This window comes from Gekko japonicus, unplaced genomic scaffold, assembly GCF_001447785.1.
Source record: "Gekko japonicus isolate JY-2015 unplaced genomic scaffold, Gekko_japonicus_V1.1 scaffold1894, whole genome shotgun sequence".
Lineage (NCBI taxonomy): Eukaryota > Metazoa > Chordata > Lepidosauria > Squamata > Gekkonidae > Gekko > Gekko japonicus.
The window spans coordinates 103,297-122,502 of record NW_015163146.1 but is presented as its reverse complement, the minus strand read 5'-3'; the positions used below and the strand labels follow the sequence as shown (position 1 = coordinate 122,502).

Below are 19,206 nucleotides of genomic sequence, written 5' to 3'. Positions count from 1 at the left end.
TCCCTGTGTTGCCTTCCCCAGTCTCTGAATTCAGATTGTAAGCTCCTTGGGACAGGGTCCTGTTTTCTTTGCAAAAATCTGCCATGCCCCTGTGTGCGCATGGTGCACTGTTCACTGACCAATGATGATAATTTTGCAGCTGGTAATTCTAACCCTGCAATCTTCTCTCGTAGTATCCAGAGTTGCAATGCAAGCCGATTTCTGCCGCTACCCCAATTCCGCGCAGTAATCACATTGGAAATTTTTGATTAGAAAACAAAATCTAAATGAGAGTTATAAAAAATGGAGCTTCCCCCCCCCCCTCCCCCCCCCCCATGCGTAGTATCCAGAGTTGCAATGCAAGCCGATTTCTGCCGCTACCCCAATTCCGCGCAGTAATCACATTGGAAATTTTTGATTAGAAAACAAAATCTAAATGAGAGTTATGAATATTCATTAGGTGTGGAGATTAATATGCATAATTATGCAAATTAGACAGCAATTAAACACCGATTCTCCGGGGAAATGATTAACACAAAAGGCCCCCGAAATAGAAGGCTGGAATTTGAAAGAAGTTTCTGGTTAAATGAACGGTAAGGGGGAGCGGAGGAGAGAGAGCCGAGGACGGTGCGCTTCCCATAATAATCAGCTCTCTCGGAAAGAACGCGTGCGGGCATGGGGCACGAGAGGCGAGCGATGCGCCGCTGCCTCCCATTTTGTGTTTGCCGGTTGGTAAGGTCAGTTGGAACACATAGCTGCAGTCCAGCCTCTGGGCGCTGGGGGAACATGAGGGCCTGCCTCCACTTTCCCTCTCTCCTTTCGGACGATAGCACCGCGAGATAATGTTGAACCCAGGACATAGTTCGCAAGCAGCAACACCCCCCCCGGGGGGGGCTGGCTTGTTCCTGTTGTAAAATCAGGCCGACGTTACATTGGGTTCGTCCATGTTTACATCCAGGTGAGCCGGCTGTGTTGCGGCTCCCCTACCCCTACGCTTCTCTTTGGGAATAGCGTTCCTCTTCAGGATCACCCCTGTTCAAATCTGGCATTATTAGCTGTGCTGTGGCACTCTGCACCCCTTTCAGTTCACCTCTGTGTTGCTGTAGCATGGGGACTCCTCCAGGGACCGGACCCTTTCCTGGCTGCATCTGAACCAGCTGCCCTGTTCACCGTACGCTAATCACGCCCCTTAGTCAGGGACATGTTCCCTTTGGAACAAAAGGGCCACTCTGGACATGGGGGGAGTCACTCTGCCTTTAGCCCCTCCCTTTTATTAAAAGAGTTCCTTCCCTTGAGGAAGGAAGGCACTCTGCTCATGCCCAGAGATATTCTGCCTTCAGCACTAGAGATTATTTGAATCTGGGGTGGTGACCAGTGTTCCCTCTAAGCTGAGTTAGTGCGAGCTAGCTCACAGTTTTCTAGCCTCCGGCTCACACATTTTTGTCTCGGCTCAGGAAGGAGGGCTCCAGAGCTAACGAATTGATGCAGCAGCCAAATCGCTTTAATGCCAGGGGCTCACAAAATAGAATTTTTGCTCACAAGACTCCACAGCTTAGAGGGAACATAGGTGGTGACCCATTATAGGTCTGGTTTCACTTGAAGTAACCTTTCTTGGACTCTGTCAAAAAAGTCCCCTCCTCCCCGCTGTGTTCTGGTGCAGTCTTTGGTCTTTGCTGTGTGTCCCGGGATTGCTGTTGTGGAACACTTGAGTTTTGGTTACAAACACCAAATTGCATTCTTAGGAAATCAAGGGGGAATCTTCAGAAGGTTATGGGGTGTGTGTGTGTGAGTTCACACCAAGAGGGAATTGGTAATGGTGGAAAAGTGACCTACAAATTGTTCACCACCCCCCAACGCATACTTGCAAGACAACAACATGAACTACTACTGGGTGTCTTTGGTTCACCATGAAATAGATTCCCCAGAACCCTCTTCAGTGTTCAGAGGTTCCACAACGGCCATGAAGTCTGGGTCTTCACATACAGGAGAAGGCACAGCCCTTGTTTCTGCCGCCTCCCGGTAAATCGCTTCTCCCTCATTTGAGGGCACCTTGGTAAAATGTCGCTGGTACAGTTTGCTAACTTTATCCTTTCTTCTGGGTTCAGCCCTTCCCCTAGAAGCGAAATCTCGAGTGGAGGGTGGTCCTTGGTCATGGGGGACAAGTTGAACGCGCCATACTGCTTCATATGCTGCAGCCGCCAAGTTGTATTTTGAACTGTTGGTAACCCATTTGGGGGAGTCGGTCTCTGTTCTTTTGGTAAAGATGTTCTAGCAAATAAGACTCTTGGCTTCTGAAGTGCAGGGGTCATTTCATAGAAAAAGAGGTGCAGGGGCTCATTAGTGTAACTCATTAGCGTAACTCATTTGCATATGCCACACACCCCGACATCACCGGAAGTGTGTCAGAAGGCAACACCCACCGCTCAGGCTCCACTGGACTGTTTTGGATTGCTAGCTATTGGGGGGGGGGAACGTGCAGATCTGTCCTCACAGAGGAGGGAGAGCTTGTACCTGAATAAAACTTGGTCTTAAAGGTGCCACTGGACTGTTTTGGGCCGGGGGGGGCTCTGCAGCTTACCTGGCTGCTTCTTGCTCTGACTGAGGGCTGCTGGGAGCAGGGGGTGGGGCTTGTTGCATGTGCCCGCCCCCTGGGCTCTTTACTGCCGGAGCTCCGCTCCTGTGCGCTCCTGCAGGAAATGACCCCTGCTGAAGTGGGGAGGGGGAGGACTGTCATGGAATAGAAGTAATCCAGCAAATAGTCCAGCGTTAGAGACTTCAGCAATTTCTCACCCTGTATTTTTTTTTGGGGGGGGGAGCTCGCGAAGTGACCCTTAGCATGACAGTAGGGGGATATCCTGCCCCTGCTCTGGGTTTTCAACTGTGATGTGTCGTGTCAGAGCGGAGGAGGAAGTGGTAGGGCCCTGAGGAGTTGGAGTGGACTCTACTGCGTCAGATTGCAAGACCGTGGGGGGTACGTGTGCAGAGAATCTCATTTTCGAATATTTCTAAAACACCCTGCAAGTAGAAAACTAGTTCGGCAGAGTGCAGTTGTGTCACAGATATTACTTCATTCATGATATTATAAATATGTGTTTATTTGTTGAAATGCTTTTATCCTACTATGGGAAACATCCTCGTGGCAGCTTTCACTATAAAATCTTAACGTGCAGAGTGATAGGTAGGTGGGTGGGTAGGTAGATCGATCAAGACGGGTCGCTGTGTTAGTCTGTCTGTAGCAGTCGAAAAGAGCAAGAGTCCAGGAGCACCTGAAAGCCAAAGAAAAAATTGTGACGGGGATGTGCTTCCGTGAGTCACTGCTCACGTCTTCAGATACAGCTGGAATGTGAATCTGTCTGTCCTTATAACTGGAGAGCAGGGGTCATTTCGTAGAAAAAGAGGAGCAGGGGCTCATTAGCATAACTTATTTGCATATGTCACACCCTCTGACATCACCGGAAGTGTGTCAGAAGGCAACACCCACCGCTCAGGCTCCACTGGAACGTTTTGGATTGCTAGCTATTGGGGGGTGACGTGCAGATCTGTCCTCACAGAGGAGGGAGAGCTTGTACCTGAATAAAACTTGGTCTTAAAGGTGTCACTGGACTGTTTTGGGCCGGGGGGGAGGGGCTCTGCAACTTACCTGGCTGCTTCTTGCTTTGACTGAGGGCTGCTGGGAGCAGGGGGGTGGGGCTTGTTGCATGTGCCCGCCCCCTGGGCTCTTTACCGCCGGAGCTCCGCTCCTGTGCGCTCCTGCAGGAAATGACCCCTGCTGGAGAGTATCATAGAATCATAGACTGTTAGAGTTGGAAGGGACCTTGCAGGTCATCTAGTCCAACCCCCTGCACTCTGCAGGAGTAGAGTGAATGAAATTTTATTACGGCATTCAGTAGAGTGATTTCAGATGCCAAATTACAATAGCAGGTGAATGACGATAGCAGGCGTGTTTGGATTAGGTGTGAAATGCAGATGGATGGATGGATACCTGGTATGTCAAATTTATATATATTAATATGGGAGAAGTGTTCAGAAAGGTGCCCCCCAGCCTGCATCATAGTCAGTGTTCCCTCTAAGCTGAGTTAGTGTGAGCTAGCTCACAGTTTTTTAGCCTCTGGCTCACACATTTTTGTCTTAGCTCCGGAAGGATGGTTCCAGAGCAAACTAATTTATATATACCCTAGAGACTAATTTATATATACCCCATATATACTCCAGAGAGCACTACATTGCAAGTAGATAAATAGGTACCACTTCGGTGGGAAGGTAACAGCGTTCCGTGCGCCTTGGTGTTTAGTCATGCCGGCCACATGACCACGGAAACGTCTTCGGACAGCGCTGGCTCTTCGGCTTTGAAACGGAGACGAGCACCGCAACCCTAGAGTCGGATTTGACTGGCTTCCGAGCAAGGGAACCTTTACCTTTACTTTTTACTACCACCACCACCACCAATAATCTGGTGGTATCAACGGGGTGATGGAATGGCCCAGTATAAGATCTCGCTACAGTATTGCGATGGGGTCAGGGCCGTTGAAGCGGGCTTTGAGTACATCTATAGGTCACCATCTGAGTCGATTGATCTGATCAAATTGGTAACATCACCGAGCACTTTATCATTGTTAACTATGGTTGATTTTATGCTGTTTTTAATGTTTTATGTGGCACATGTTGCCCCTATTTGTAAGCCGCCCTGAGCCCGTTCGCAGGGGAGGGCGGGATATAAGTGTAACTATAAATGAATAAATAATTTAGGCAGTAGCCAAATCACTCACTCACAACTTTAATGCCACGAGCTCACAAAGTAGAATTTTTGCTCACAGGACTCCACAGCTTAGAGGGAGCATTGATTTCATAGTGTGTGTGTATATAGCATGCATTCTGCTGACTCAGGGTTTACTGCCTTGGGTTGCTTGGTGAGTAGACCCAGTGCTCGCTTTCCGCATGCAGCGCAATCATAAAGAAAAACCTTTTCCCAATTTGCTCTTCAGAGCGCTTCCCTCCTCACTGGCCAGTGGAGAGGGGAAAACTGCATGTAGGAAAAATGCCCTGCGCAGGAAAAGGGCAAACCTCGATGCCTTCTCCCTGTGCTGCTAGCTTTCTCCTTGCAGAGGGGAGCTGGAGCATAATGCTCCTCGCCTCTAGCAATGTGTTCCAAGAAATCAGGCTTTCAGAGGTCTTCGGGCAGGTAATCAATCCAGTGTGGTCATAGGACGTTTGAATGGCGTCATACAGGAAAGGGGTTGGCTTGGAATTTGTAATCGCTACCTCCCCCCCCCCAACCTCCCAATTCGTCTAAATATTTTTGTTTACAGAAGGAAGAGTTGACTTCAAGGGCTTTGCCTTTGAAGGTTTCTGCTGATAAAAGTAACCAGGTTTGTTTTTTTCCTGGTCTTGTTTCCTTTTCGGCAGGTTTGGACGAGAGGCCGGCTTCAGGTTCCTGGGGGACGGGAGATCAAAACAGCTCCACGTTTGACCAAGTCCGGGTAAGGCCCAGATGCGAAGCCAGCAACAGACCAAAATGTGACCCCTATCTCATTGTGTCTTGGTGTTTTTTTTTCTTGTGTTTTTTTGGGGGGGAGAGCCCTAAAAATTTATTCCATTCCCCCCCACCGGGCTGGGTTAATTATGTAATTTCCTAAATCCTTCCCCAGCATCCTGTTTCCAACAGAGAGGAGCCCAAGGAGACGAAGAAAGGGGGTAGCTGTTGCCTGTTGTATTCCTTCTAGCATCAGTGGCCTAAGGGTACAATGCTGCTGTACATGGAGATTCTGCAGTTAGCTGTTTGGCTCAGAACTGCTGACTGACCTGTGCCTTCTGGAGATTGGTCGATCTCATATTTATATCACTTCCATTTTAGCATCCGCGGCGTATACTTTTGTCTGAACCGTTTCTACGTTCCCGTCTCCCTCTCTCCGAATACCGGAGCTCAGGGGCACCCGATGAGGTTGATCGGCAGGCAGTTCTGGACAGACAAAAGGAAGACGGTTGTTACACAACATATAATTGATTTGTGGAATTCATTGCCCCAGGGATCTGGCAATCGTTGCCGGATGAGATGACTCGAAAACAGGATTGGACAGACTCACGGAGAAGGAGTCGAGAGCTGCAGCAGTGGTTCTCAGCTGGGGTGGCTTGATGGAACCTCCAAGTTCAGAGGCAGTCTATCCCTGGCAGCCAGCGGCTGGGAGGCGACAACAGGAGGAGGCTCTGGCCTCTGCATAGGTTGCCCACTTTCAAGTGGGGCCTGGCGGTCTCCCAGAATTGCAACTGATCTCCAGATGACAGAGATCAGTTCCCCTGGAGAAAATGGCTGCTTCGGAGGGTGGACTCCGTGGCATTGTACCATGCTGAGGCCCCTCCCCTTTCCAGACCCCGCCCTCTCCCAGATCCACCCCCAAAGTCTCCAGCTTGTAGGCATTTAGATGGGGCCACTCTTGGAAGTGGGACAAGGGACTAGATGGACCCTTGGTCCAATCCTGCGGGATTCTCAGGAACCCACTGAATTAAAACGTTTCCTGGATTCTACCAGGGCAACAACAGCTCCCTCCTTTATCCACATAAAGACTGTAGCAGAATTTATCATCCAAAGAATCTCAGAGTCAGCCAATATGTAGAAAACATGTATTAATTCATTGTCTGAACTGCATAAAAAAAGCCACAGACCCGATACTGCTTTATTATGCATTTCTTAGAATTTATAAATTTAGTTCCATCCCCCCCAAATTGTACATATTCTGAACATCCAGGCCTGGGTTTTGGAGAATTAGTACTCCTCTGTGGCATCCTGTGTTCCTTCTCCCCACTTCCCAGCATGCCAACTCCCAACTCCCTTTTCTGGGGGAATTTCGTAGTGGAGGTGCCACCACCTAAAAGGCACTGTCCCTTCACATCCACCCACACAACTGTAGTGAAAAGGGGCTCTCAAAACCAGTAAATGCTTGGGTTGTGTCGGGAAAGGCTGCCAGTCCCGGGCTTGCGCTTTCAAGGTAAGCGCTTGTGTTTGGAGTTTTCCTCGACAGCTAACCATAGCCAGATTTTGCCCCAGTCTGGGTCGGACCAGAACCGCCAAGACAGAGGAACTGGGAATACAAAATTCCGAGTCACCTCAGGAGCATGGCAGGATTTTACCCGGCGATTGTAACAGCATCCCTGTTCGAATCCTGCATCTTTGGGGGGTTCTTCTGAATGCGAGTGGGGCCTTGGAGGGTTTCTTCATCTGGGGAAGGCCGTGGGGGCTCTCAGCAGCCCTGGATGCGATCAGAACATGGCTCACCCTAGCCAGGTCTCTGTTGCCTTGCAGGGAGTGAGCGCTGACTTCACCCGCTTTGTTTTCAAGTTGCTCACAGAGCCTTGTGCTTTCTTCTCCTCAGCAGGGCTATGGCGAAGGCTCGCATTATGGGGAACACAGGGACCTCCCAACTCACAACAGCATATCTTCATCACCATTCCTGGGGTCTGGCATCGTAGGTAAGTGCCGCCCTTGCGGGGGACCCATCGCTCGTATGAAATTCGGTGCGTGGGAGTAAGAGGGTCGCGACCCCCTTTCGGCCTTGCCCAGTACCTTTTCCTTCAAAACTCTGGTCTCCTGCTTTGACCCTGGGGACTCTTGAAGCGTCAGTCACATGTTTTCCTTTCGTAGAGATGCCAGGTTGCTTTGGCAGAGGGGGGACTTGCCCATGGCAGGGGAAAGCCTCAGCTGGCATCACAACGGCGTCACCCAGTGACATTGGCAACACAGGACTCTCTGGTGTTTGAGCAAAAACTCCCTTCTAGATGCCTTTCCCCCCATATTTTGCCCAAAGACCAGAGCATCTCACGTTGCTGACAATGCAATGACACCCAAAACTTTTTGGGTACCAATAGAATACCGGTATTGGTATTCAGGTATATTCGGGAATCCCGAAAAAATGCAGCTTTATTATACCCGAATCTGAAAAAAAAACCTGATCCCCCCCCCCCCCCCGCACACCCCTAGTGTTTTTTTTTAAAGGATTTCCAGTGCCAGATTTTGGGTAAGATTTTCCTCTTCTTGGGACTCGGGAGAGCTCCTGCCAATCAGAGCAGATTTTACTGAGCCGGGTGGACCAATGGAGTTCGTATGTTTGCTTCCCCCAGAAGTCCACTCTGCGGCTTCCTGCCCCTCCTCCCAAACTGGAGGCCTTTCCAAGATAGAAAGGTTCCTATAATTCCACCACCACCACCACTGTTTTTTCTTCCATGCTCACTTCAGTGACCTCTGGCAAGAACATGCTGGAGGAGAGCACCACCATCACCCTCTGGAGTGAGCGGAAGGCGGTCGGCAGCAAAGGGAAGCCCCACCACTAGCAGAATAGAACTGTGGGATCTAACCCATCATATTTAGTTTTTTCGGGCAGAATTGCCACATGCATATAATTAGCCTTGTGCATCTATCAGGGTGCTTTCACACAGGCTGAATAACGCCGTTTCTTTTTTTCTTTTTTATAATATATTTATTGAGTTTTAAGAGTGATAAACACACACCACATAAACACACAGACAGACACAAACGTATTGATATACAACCGCTATTATCCACATACAGCAACACACCTTACTTCTTGAAAGTAGATTTAGAGCATTTCCGTTTCAATCCACTTCAACGACCATTTGCAAGTGGGTTTTGCCATTTCACATAGTAAAATCCAGCTGCAGAGTGCATTGAAAGTGCGTTACTTATTATGTGTGAAAGCGCGCTCTGCTACTCTGACTAGGAGTTGTTCATTTGCTTGCATTCCACCGAGCGTACAATGCAGCTGATGGCCATGGAATTCAGTGGACAGATTTTTCGTTCGAAGCAAATGAAATCTGAATTCAGTGGCCACTGGCTTTCTGTGTCAGATGGAGGACATCCATGGCCGTAGAGATCGGGGTCAAAATGGACCTCAAGGCAGGACAGAGCGACACCCCCCCCCATGTCCTGCCCTTTCCTGTCCCCCACCATTTTATTGACTTCATTACTTTGCTTCCTGAACCAGGATAATCCTCACAAAGCTTTTGGGAAGGAGTTGGGGGGGAGGGAGAGACAGGAGGGAGCAGTTGTGGTGCATGAGATGGTGTGTGTGTGTGTATTGTGAATCTGACCCCTTTCATTTCTTTGTCTTTGTGGCCCTTTTTGTTCTGCTTGGTTTTTACTGCCAGCGTTCCCAATTTTTCCTTTCTTTTTTTACCTAGTTTACGTATAGTTGTCCCAAACGTGGCATTAAAAACCACACAAATTTAACAAAGGAAATTAGGGACGGAACAGACAGGGAAGTGGGCCGAACCAGCACTAGGGAAAACGGGAACTGAAAGGGAATTTCGGTGTTGGAAGAGCGAAATCCGGGTAACATCTCTAGTGTACGTGGGGTAGGGTGTCAGTGTAAAATGGTTTTTGTCATACCCATAGGTTCTCCCCCACCCAAGCGTTGGTCAACTGGGGCGGGGAGGGATTGGGAAAAATAACCGGGTGGGCGGAAATTGTTTTACTAGCAAAGATAAGCCCCGGCAGATCTCTTTCAAGTAATTATTTCTAGCAATTAACTCCTTTGCAAGGCTGGGCTCGCTAATCTAGCCGGCATTGTGCCTGACGAGCAGTTCGGACAATGGCTTTGATGGGCCCCCCTTGCCTTTGCGCGTCTCTCCCTTTCTTGAAAACACCTCTTCCTCCTCCCCTTAATCTCTGTGCCTGATCTTGGCTCATCACCCACCCACCCCCCAATGGATTTATTGAGTCTGGGTTGTCAGTTCTTGTCAATCTCAACCTTGGCTTGTTTCTCTTAACCACGGTTGAGCACTGAAAACCGCGGTTCCGGAGAGGCCGTGAGCCAGGCGGCAGGCAGCGCAGCCCAAAGCGAGGGTTGTGGAAACGTGACTCACGGTAACAGCGGTTAAACATTGCACCGAGCAAGCTGTGGTTAAGAACAAAGGTCCCCAATCTTTCCGAGCTTCTGGGCACCTTTGGAATTCTGACGCGGGGTGGTGGGCCACAGCCACAAAATGATCTTATCAGTTGTGGTATCTGCAAGGCAGCGGGTAGGGAATAAGAAGGGTAATTTAAAAAATACACTGGGGAAGAGGAGTAGGAAAGAATAAAACAAACACATTGCGGTGGCAATAACCAGTCAGAACTGCAGTGGCAAATCAGAAGCTCTGCTGAGTAAGAACTCCGCCTGGCCCCACCCACTTCATAAAAACACTGGGCGGGCACCAAAAAAGGTGTCAGCGGCTGCCAGGGCGCCCAGAGGCACCACGTTGGGAACTCCTGGTTGAGAAAGTTACCCACTATGCCAATAAAGGTTATTGGAATCTGAATTGGAGAAAGTTACCCAACCTCTCTGCATGCCAAGGGAAAACGAGCAGGTCTTGCGGGTGCCTCCTCGGGCAGGGGTGGAGGGTGGCAAATCGGCGCCTGAAGTCCACCTGCCTGCACTGCAGTTTGACCGTACACCTGGAATCTTAACCGAGGCTCAAGCGACACAACCCTGTTCAATGCTGTTTGAGGGTAAGGTTGGCAGACCCCTGGTCCAAGCGGGGGTTCCCCCTGATTTTGGGGGTTCCTTCTGGCTGCTGACCAGCGAGGGGGAGCCCTGCCCCGAGCCCTGCCCCTGAGAGCGACGACCCGTGGACACCCGTGCTGCAAGATTTAAAGGGCCCTCCAGCTGGCCCTTTAAATCTTGCAAGATGGAGGGAGAGGGGTGGCCACGTGCGCCTGCACTCTAAGCCACAAATGAGTGATGTCATCTCCCCCCCTCCCCCAGAGCTCACCGGGCTACCTTCCTTCCCTGGAAACCCTTTTTTGCCCTTCGTGCCTTCGTTTTTCCACCGGCTACCTGCGCTTCTCTCTTTCTTGACGCCTGTTCCCTGATGCCGATTCCCCCCCCCCTTCCTCTTTTTTCTTTCCTCATCTGACAAACCACGACTGCATCCCTCCTTGCACTAGTGAATGGGCATTCCTAGCACCCCTCCGGAGTTTTTCCAGGTAGATTAAAGGGGAAATTTTTTGTAATTAATGTACGTGGCTGATAGTGTAAAATGGGGGGAACAGGTGTGGGGGGGGACACAGCAGACCCGTGCGGTGTATTGAGGAGCATCGTCTGCAGTTGCGGCTTCTTTCCCAGCACAAGGGTGTGTCAGTGTGCTGATTTGAAGGCATCCATGTGTGGATTCTGCACCTGTTCTCCGCTGATGAGATCCGCAGGCAATTCTAGGGAGACGCTGAACTTCCACCAACTTGTGTGTGTGTGACTTGTATGTTTGTGGTTTTTAAAAAATTGCTTTTCACCTGGGGCGAGTAAAATTTGACCTGGGGCGACTACCTGATGGGCAGACCGCACTTCCCACATTCTGAATGAATGAATGAATTTTATTGTTACGGCGCTTAGCCAGCAATATAAAACCATAGAAATAAAAATAAATTACAATAGCCTAATAGTAAAATTTCCAAAATGCAACTAGGTACTAAAAAATAACATTGTACAATCATTTTGGTCACTAAAATCAGACTTAAAATTACACTGCAATAAAACACGGTAAAAGGAAATAAACTAAGATGATTTGGGAACAGTAAAAGTTAAAATCAAATAGTCCTAACCTGAGTGACAACCAGGGCACTGATGAGCTTTTACAACCAAGGAGCAAAATTTCGCAATCTGATGGAGCGCTGTATGTTCAAGGTTAAAAAACAAGTTCTCCATCTTATCCTGATCAGAAGTGCCTGCCAAAAAAGGCTCAATGAGTTTTGTGTGCGCCTCTTCAAATAACGGGCACCTTAAGAATACATGCTCCTGAGATTCGATCTCCCCCAACGCGCACATACATAACCTCTCTGTTCGGGGTAATTTTTTAAATTTGCCCTCAAGAACTGCAGAAGGTAAGGCAGAGCATCTAGCCAAAGTGTAAGCCCTTCTGAGTTTGCGGGACTCTTCCCACATTCTGGATACTTGCTTTCTTGTGTGTGTGTGTGTGTATGTGCCTTTGCACAAGGCAACAACCGTCCTGAGTACGGAAGGTGCAAATCTCTTTGCTGCTTGCTATGTCAAATGACACCTTGCTGGTAGAACAGGGGGCGTGGTACCACTGGGGCAGTGCTTTCCAGCAGGCCCATGCACAGAACTTCCTTTCCAAGTCCCCCAGCGTGCAATAATGACTTTAGTGTGTGAATTTGCCAACTCCTCCTATGTCCTATGGCACAAGCATGTGCCGGGCTTTGAGTCAAAAGGGTTTTGGGGTCTGAATGACCCTGATGTCGTGAGAACTCCTTTAATAACACAGCAATAACACAGATGAATCCTTTCATATAAGGAGGTTGTTAACCATTTATTGATGAATCTGGATGAATCTGAATGAAAGGGGAAAGTGTAATGTAAACGAAGAGGAAGATGATGATGATATGATGATACTGGATGTATACCCTGCCCTTCACTCGGAGTCTCAGAGCGGTTTACAAACTCCTTTCCCTTCCCCTCCCCACAACAGACATCCTGTGAGGTAGGTGGGGCTGAGAGAGCTCTGACAGAAACTGCTTGTGAGAGAACAGCTCTGAGAGAACTTGTGACTACCCAAGGTTACTCCAGCAGCTGTGGGAAATCAAACCCAGTTCTCCCAGATTAGAGTATGCGCACTTAACCACAACACCAAACTGGCTCTCCACCAAACTGGCACTACACCAAACTGGCTATAAGACAGGGGGTCCCCAGTCTTTTTGAGCCTGTGGGCACCTCTGGGATTTACTCCAGCAACTGTGGGAAATCAAACCCAGTTCTCCCATATTAGAGTGTGCGCACTTAACCACTACACCAAACTGGTTATAAGACAGGGGGTCCCCAGTCTTTTTGAGCCTGTGGGCACCTCTGGGATTTTGACAAGAGTGCGGTAGGCACAGCCACAAAACCACACAGTGCTCTGTGTGGCAGCTGCTGCCAAGGCAACGTTTTTAAACATTTGCACAGCCAAGCAGACTTCCAAGGGCCAACCAGAAGCCTTGTTGGGCAAAAGCTCCACCGGGCCCCACCCACTTTGTAAAAACACTTGATGGGCAACAGGAAATGTATCAGCGGGCGCCCACGGGCGCTGTGTTGGGGACCCCTGATATAAGGTTCCTGGGGTCTCAGACCCCATAATATTTAATGTTATAGGATCCCCAATATTTGGCCTGCGTAGTTAACGACTAACATTCCTTTTTAACGCGTTATATCTTTGAAACAGAAGTCCCTGTCAAATGTGTCTCAGTTTTTTTTAAAATGCCCTGTTATCTAAGTGACATTTATCTGACCCTGTTGCTAGATTTCATGGAGCCCTTTTCTCTAGTGCCAACTGCAATGCTCCCTCTAAATCGTGGAGTCTCGTGAGCAAAAATTCCGCTTTGTGAGCTACTGGCATTAAAGTTGTGAGCGAGCCATTTGGCTCCTGCATACCTTAGTTTGCTCTGGAGCCGTCCTTCCTGAGCTAAGACAAAAATGTGTGAGCCGGAGGCTAAAAAACTGTGAGCTAGCTCACACTAACTCAGCTTAGAGGGAACACTGGTGCCAAGGGTGTTGAAAAGAGCGGGAAATCTCTCCCCCCCCCCATCCTGAACAGACTCCTCAAGAAGGCATGTTTGTACAGCAATCAAGATGGCTCTTTCTGAGGAGAGAGAGAGAACTTGTCTGTTGTTTACCCAACAGAACTTTCCAGAACTATGTCATCTCCTCCCCTCCCCCCTTCCAATTTAGGCCCGATCAGCTTTAGTGACGAAACCAGTCAGGTCTATTTTTGTGAGAAGCTGCCTAGCGGGGAGGTGGCGGTGGGGGAGGGAGAGCTCAAGATGTGTTGGGGGGTGGGGGGGGAGAGAAGAGGGCGGCAGTGTGGCAAATTTAGCTCCTAAACCGCTTTTAAAAAATTAGGTCAGTTAAAAGATTTTGCCCGGCGACCCTTTGACCTCCTGTTTACTTAACGCTAAGCCGCTGGAGTAAAACCGGGGAAATGTGGGCGGACGGGCATCCTTCTGTCACGGAATGGCTGCGCATGGCTGTCAGTGTGCTAAGTGTGGCTAAGAGAATTCCCCTGCTGTCGCAGGCCGTAGCATCAGTTTCAGAAGCACAGCGATTGGGGCTTACTTGATTTATTTGGGGGGGGGACACCCATACCAGGCCACTTGCGGGGAGGGCTTGCCTTTGCATGGAAACATGTGCTCAGTCCAAGGCAAACGCCCTTCGTTGACTGCAGAGAGTTCCGGGTTCGGTCTCCGGCCTCTTCAGTTAAAGGTCCTGACCAGTGTTCCCTCTAAGCTGTGGAGTCTTGTGAACAAAAATTCTACTTTGTGAGCTACTGGCATTAAAGTTGTGAGCCAGCAATTTGGATATTGCATAAACTAGTTTGTTCTACAGCCATCCTTCCTGAGCTAAGACAAAAATGTGTGAGCCAGAGGCTAAAAAACTGTGAGCTAGCTCACACTAACTCAGCTTAGAGGGAACACTGGTCCTGACGTAAACACTTACCCTCCTAAGGCCCGAAAGAGTAGGGTTCCCAGCTCTGGGTTGGGAAACACCGGGAGATTTTGCAGGCGGAGCCTGGCGAGGGGCGGGGTTTAGGACGATGAGGGGCATCGGCAGGGTACAACGCCATAGACTCCGCCCTCCAAGGCAGCCATTTTCTCCAGGGGAATTGGCCTCTGTAGTCTGGGGATCACTCGTAATCGCGGGAGATCTCCAGGCCCCACCAGGAGGCTGGCAACCCTTCAGTCAAAGTAGAAGCTGTTGAGCTTCGAGGACAAAAGGGTCTGGGGTCTGCACAGATTGGGCGATCACCTGCAGTTGCGCACTCCTGCTTTCAGCCAGACAGGCCCGGGGTCCTGCTCGGCGTGCCGGATGGTCCCAGATCCGGTCCCCAGCATCTCCAGGTAACAGATCTCAGATAAGGGAAAGGTCTTTCTCCGCCTGAGACCCCAGAGGGCTGTCGGCAAGCAGAAAAAATGACACAGAGTAAGATAGGTTGCCAGCAGGGGTCCTTTCCTGCAGGAGCGCACAGGAGCGGAGCTCCTGCAGTAAAGAGCCCAGGGGGGCGGGCACATGCAACAGGCCCCACACCCTGCTCCGCCCTCAGTCAGAGCAAGAAGCAGCCAGGTAAGTTGCAGAGCTCCCATCGCCCGCCCCCCCCGTCCAAAACAGTCCAGTGGCACCTTTAAGACCAAGTTTTATTCAGGTACAAGCTCTCCCTCCTCTGTGAGGAAAGATCTGCCCCCCCCCCCCCCAATAGCTAGCAATCCAAAATAGTCCAGTGGAGCCTGAGCGGTGGGTGTTGCCTTCCGACACACTTCTGGTGATGTCAGGGTGTGTGGCATATGCAAATGAGTTATGCTAATGAGTTATCCTAATGAGCTCCTGCACCTCTTTTTCTACGAAATGACCCCTGGTTGACGGGGTCTGATCCAGTGTACATTGCAGGGTGGGGCATGGCCCATGAGCCACGAACATGCTTGGTATGCAGAAGGGTCTGGGATTCGTCTCCAGTTAAAAAACCCCAGGGACTGGGGAAGACGCCTTCTGTGCCGGAGACCCTAGTGAGCGGCTGCCGGTCAGAGTCTAACTCAGTATAAGGCAGCTCCGCATGTTCGTCCCACTCGGCTGGAAACAGCGACTGAGGAAGAGGCGTTGGGAGATGGGGGTTTCTCCAGTTGACTGTAGGGTGCAATGGAATCGACTCACGTCTTCGCACTTCGCCCCGGGCGGTGTGTCATAGCCAGAGTACTGCTTCCCCTTTCGATCCCATCTGCTTAGAAAGAGGGGAATTCGGACTGGAGCAGGTGCCGAGGACAGGCCCTCGAAACGATCACGCGGGCAGAGGCGTTTGAGGACAGAGATGGACGGTTAGTTGGGTTTGCGTGGTTTGAGATCTGGGTGCAGGCTAGGGTTGCCAGCCTCCAGGTGGGGCCTGGAGATCTCCCGATATTACAGTTGATCTCCAGGCGACAGTGATCGGTTCCCCTGGATAAAATGGCTGCTTTGGAGGGTGGAGTCATGGTGCTGCACCCTGCTGAGGCCCCTCCCCTCCCCAAACCCTGCCCTCCCAAGGCTCCACCCCCCAAAAAAAAATCTCCTGGTATTTCCCCACCCAGAGCTGGGAACCCTGTTGCAGACTTATTTGTGGGATTGAAACAGAGCATAAGAACACAAGGAAAGCCAATGTTGGATCAGGCCATTGGCTCATCCAGTCCAACACTCTGTCACACGGTGGCCAAAAATACCAGGTGCCATAAGGAGGTCCATCAGAGGGGCCAGGACACTAGAAGCCCTCCCACTGTTTGTAAAGGTAAAGGTTCCCTTGCTCGAAAGCCAGTCGAATCCGACTCTAGGGTTGCGGTGCTCATCTCCGTTTCAAAGCCGAAGAGCCAGCGCTGTCCGAAGACGTTTCCGTGGTCATGTGGCTGGCATGACTAAACACCAAGGCGCACGGAACGCTGTTCCCTTCCCACCGAAGTGGTACCTATTTATCTACTTGCAATTTCTTGCTTTCGAACTGCTAGGTTGGCAGGAGTATACAGAGGTACAATAGGATAAATAAACCTTTGCCTAAGTGATTCGTGCCATGAACATCACTCTTTGGGTGAAGAAGGACTTCCTTTTATCTGTTCTGACCCGACTGTTTGGCAATTTTATTGAGTGCCCACAAGTTCCTGTATTGTGAGAAAGGGAGAAAAGTACCTCTTTCTCTGCCTGCTCTATCCCATGAATCTTATAAACCTCGATCATGTCACCCCTCGGCCGTCGTTTCTCCAAGCTAAAGAGCCCCAAGCGCTTTAACCTTTCTTCATAGGGAATGTGTTCCAACCCTTTTATCATTCGAGTTGCCCTTTTCTGCACTTTTTCCAATGCTATAATATCCGTTTTGAGGTGTGGTGACCAGAACTGTACACAGTATTCCAAATGAGTCCATGTGTTTGCTTCAGTGTTGGTGTAAAAGGAAGTTTCTGTGCTTTGAGTGAACGCCTGTAGTGTGCCAGATACAAGTAATCTAGTGTGTTGGGGGAGACAGGGATTACAATGGTTAAAGTGGCAAGATCCAATCCGTGGATGCTCTTCGCTAGCCAGCTGAGGTTGCAGCTCTGTCAGAGAATTTGAACCCGTGTCCCCCGAGCAGGAAGTAAGGCCGTGGCTCGTTTCACAATGATTCTGGGTAGGAAACTGTATGCTAAGAAATGTGGTTTCTCAGGCCACCCAGTGTGTTTATTTTGATGAAGGAAAATTGCCAAATCAGGGAGAGAGGGACTCATCTCGTGGAAAGGTTTCTCACAAAAGGTAGTTTCCAATCAGTGATTCCTGGAGTGTAAATGAGGCCAAAAATACACGAACATCTCCTCTGTTATATATCTTGGGAATAAGCTCTCTTTGGTGCCTGAAGAACTATCTCCCCATCCCATCTGTGACTTGGGAGGTTTTTGGGATAGCCTGTCCAGTGTTTTGATAGAGAGCCTTCCGTGGTGGCATGCAAACTGGCTCGCTTATTTGAGAGATCTGGATTTGTTGGTTCTGCTAGCGTCGAATTTATCCTGCCTGTAGCTCACTGGTATCTGATTTGTGAGCCTTGTGATATAAATCGCTGGTCCCGCGTAACATCCAGATCACAAGATGTTATAGTCCCATTGTACACTGCATTGGTCAGGCCGCACCTGGGGTATTGCGTGCAGTTCTGGAGGCCTCACTTCAAAAAGGATGTGGGCAGAATGGAGCGGGTACAGAGGAGAGCGATGAGGATGATCGGGGGCCTGGAGACCAAGCCCTGTGAGGAAAGGCTGAGGGACTTGGGAATGTTCAGTCTGGAGAAGGGGAGGTTGGGGGGGGGGACAGGATGGCTCTCTTGAAGTATTTGAAGGGAGGAGAGCAAGGAGCTGTTCCTTTTGGCAGCAGAGTACAGGACCCGCAAGAATGGATTTAAATTAAGGGCAGGAAGGTGCTGGCTGGATATTAGAAAAAACTTTTTACAGAAAGAGTCGTGCAACAGTGGAATCAGCTGCCTCGGGAGGTGGCGGGCTCCCCCTCCCTGGCAGTCTTTAAGCAGCGGCTGGACAAACCCTTGTCAGGGATGCTCTAGGCTGATCCTTCATCGAGCAGGGGGTTGGGCTAGATGGCCCGTATGGCCCCTTCCAACTCTGCGATTCCATGATTCTATTAATGGTGTTTTGGTCATACCCAAGTACTGTGGCTAGGTGATGACGAAGAGGGGCCGTGGTTCAGTGACAGAGCGTTTGCTTGGCATGCAGAAGGTCCCAGGTTCAATCCCCGGCATCTCCAGTTAAAAGGAGCAGGTAGATAGCAGGTGATGTGAAAGACCTCTGCCTGAGACCCTGGAAAGCCGCTGCCAGTCTGAGTAGACAGTCCTGACCTCAAGAGACCAAAGGTCTGACTCGGCCTAAGGCAGCGTCACGCGTGGCACATCGAGGAACCTGCTTCTTCCTAGGAGCATAAATGGGCTAAGATCACCGTTGGGAAAACCACCCATCCCAAATGTTTATGATGTATCCTTATCGAGATAACTCGGTAAGTGTGCAAAGCGAGTGTGCAGGAGGAGCCGAATAGCGAAAACACTGCACGAACGTTCGAACAGGGAAGCAGGATTCTACTCCTGTTAAAGGCACATTATCAAATGCTAAAATAAACTCAAAGGCCTGGGTGAAAGGGGGCGAGTTTTTTCTTTTAACCCCGCCCGAAGCAAACCACAACCCACGGTCGTACCTTTTATTAGGACCGTCTACAATGACACAAAACAGCAAGCAAGCTTTTGGGTGCCCAGGCTGGGACCGATTTCACACAAGAGCTCCACCGCAGTCGCGCCTCCCTTTGCCCCGCTTCTATTGATCAATTTCCCACTTGAAGCCGTGCGGCCGCATTTTGACCCGCGGCTTTGCCCAATTTTCTCCGTGGTTTCATGATCCTGTTTTTTGAGGATCACGAAACCACGGGGAAATTTGGGCGAAGCTGCGGGTCAAAATGCGGCCGCGCGGCTTCGAGCGGGAAATTGACCAATAGAAGCAGGGCAAAGGGAGGCGCGACCGCGGCGTAGCTCTTGTGTGAAATCGGTCTGGGTGTTACAGAAGTAAAGAAAAGACAGGCTCCAACTCCAATCTGGGTGCTGGGACCCTTGGTGAAGCCGAGGAAGAGCAGAGACCCCCAGGTGGGCGCTCTGGGCTGCCCTGAAAGAACTCAGAGTGTGAATGCATTTTAATTTTTTTATTCTATGAAACGTTTCTGCGTGTGCAGGTTG

The 19,206-nt window shown here is 50.0% G+C and overlaps 1 protein-coding gene across 8 annotated transcripts in view; it reads left to right on the top strand.

Moving 5' to 3' along the window:
- Positions 1 to 19,206, top strand: part of TCF3 (transcription factor 3) — a 146,052-nt gene that overhangs the window by 67,816 nt on the left and 59,030 nt on the right. For 5 of the 8 annotated variants that reach the window (XM_015407005.1, XM_015407004.1, XM_015407002.1 and 2 more), the window contains exons 4-5: positions 5,383 to 5,456; positions 7,344 to 7,440. In XM_015407005.1, coding sequence (XP_015262491.1) covers positions 5,383 to 5,456; positions 7,344 to 7,440 — 171 coding nt within the window. The remainder of the gene's footprint in view (positions 1 to 5,382; positions 5,457 to 7,343; positions 7,441 to 19,206) is intronic. The other 3 variants (XM_015407007.1, XM_015407006.1, XM_015407001.1) reach the window with 1 other exon arrangement.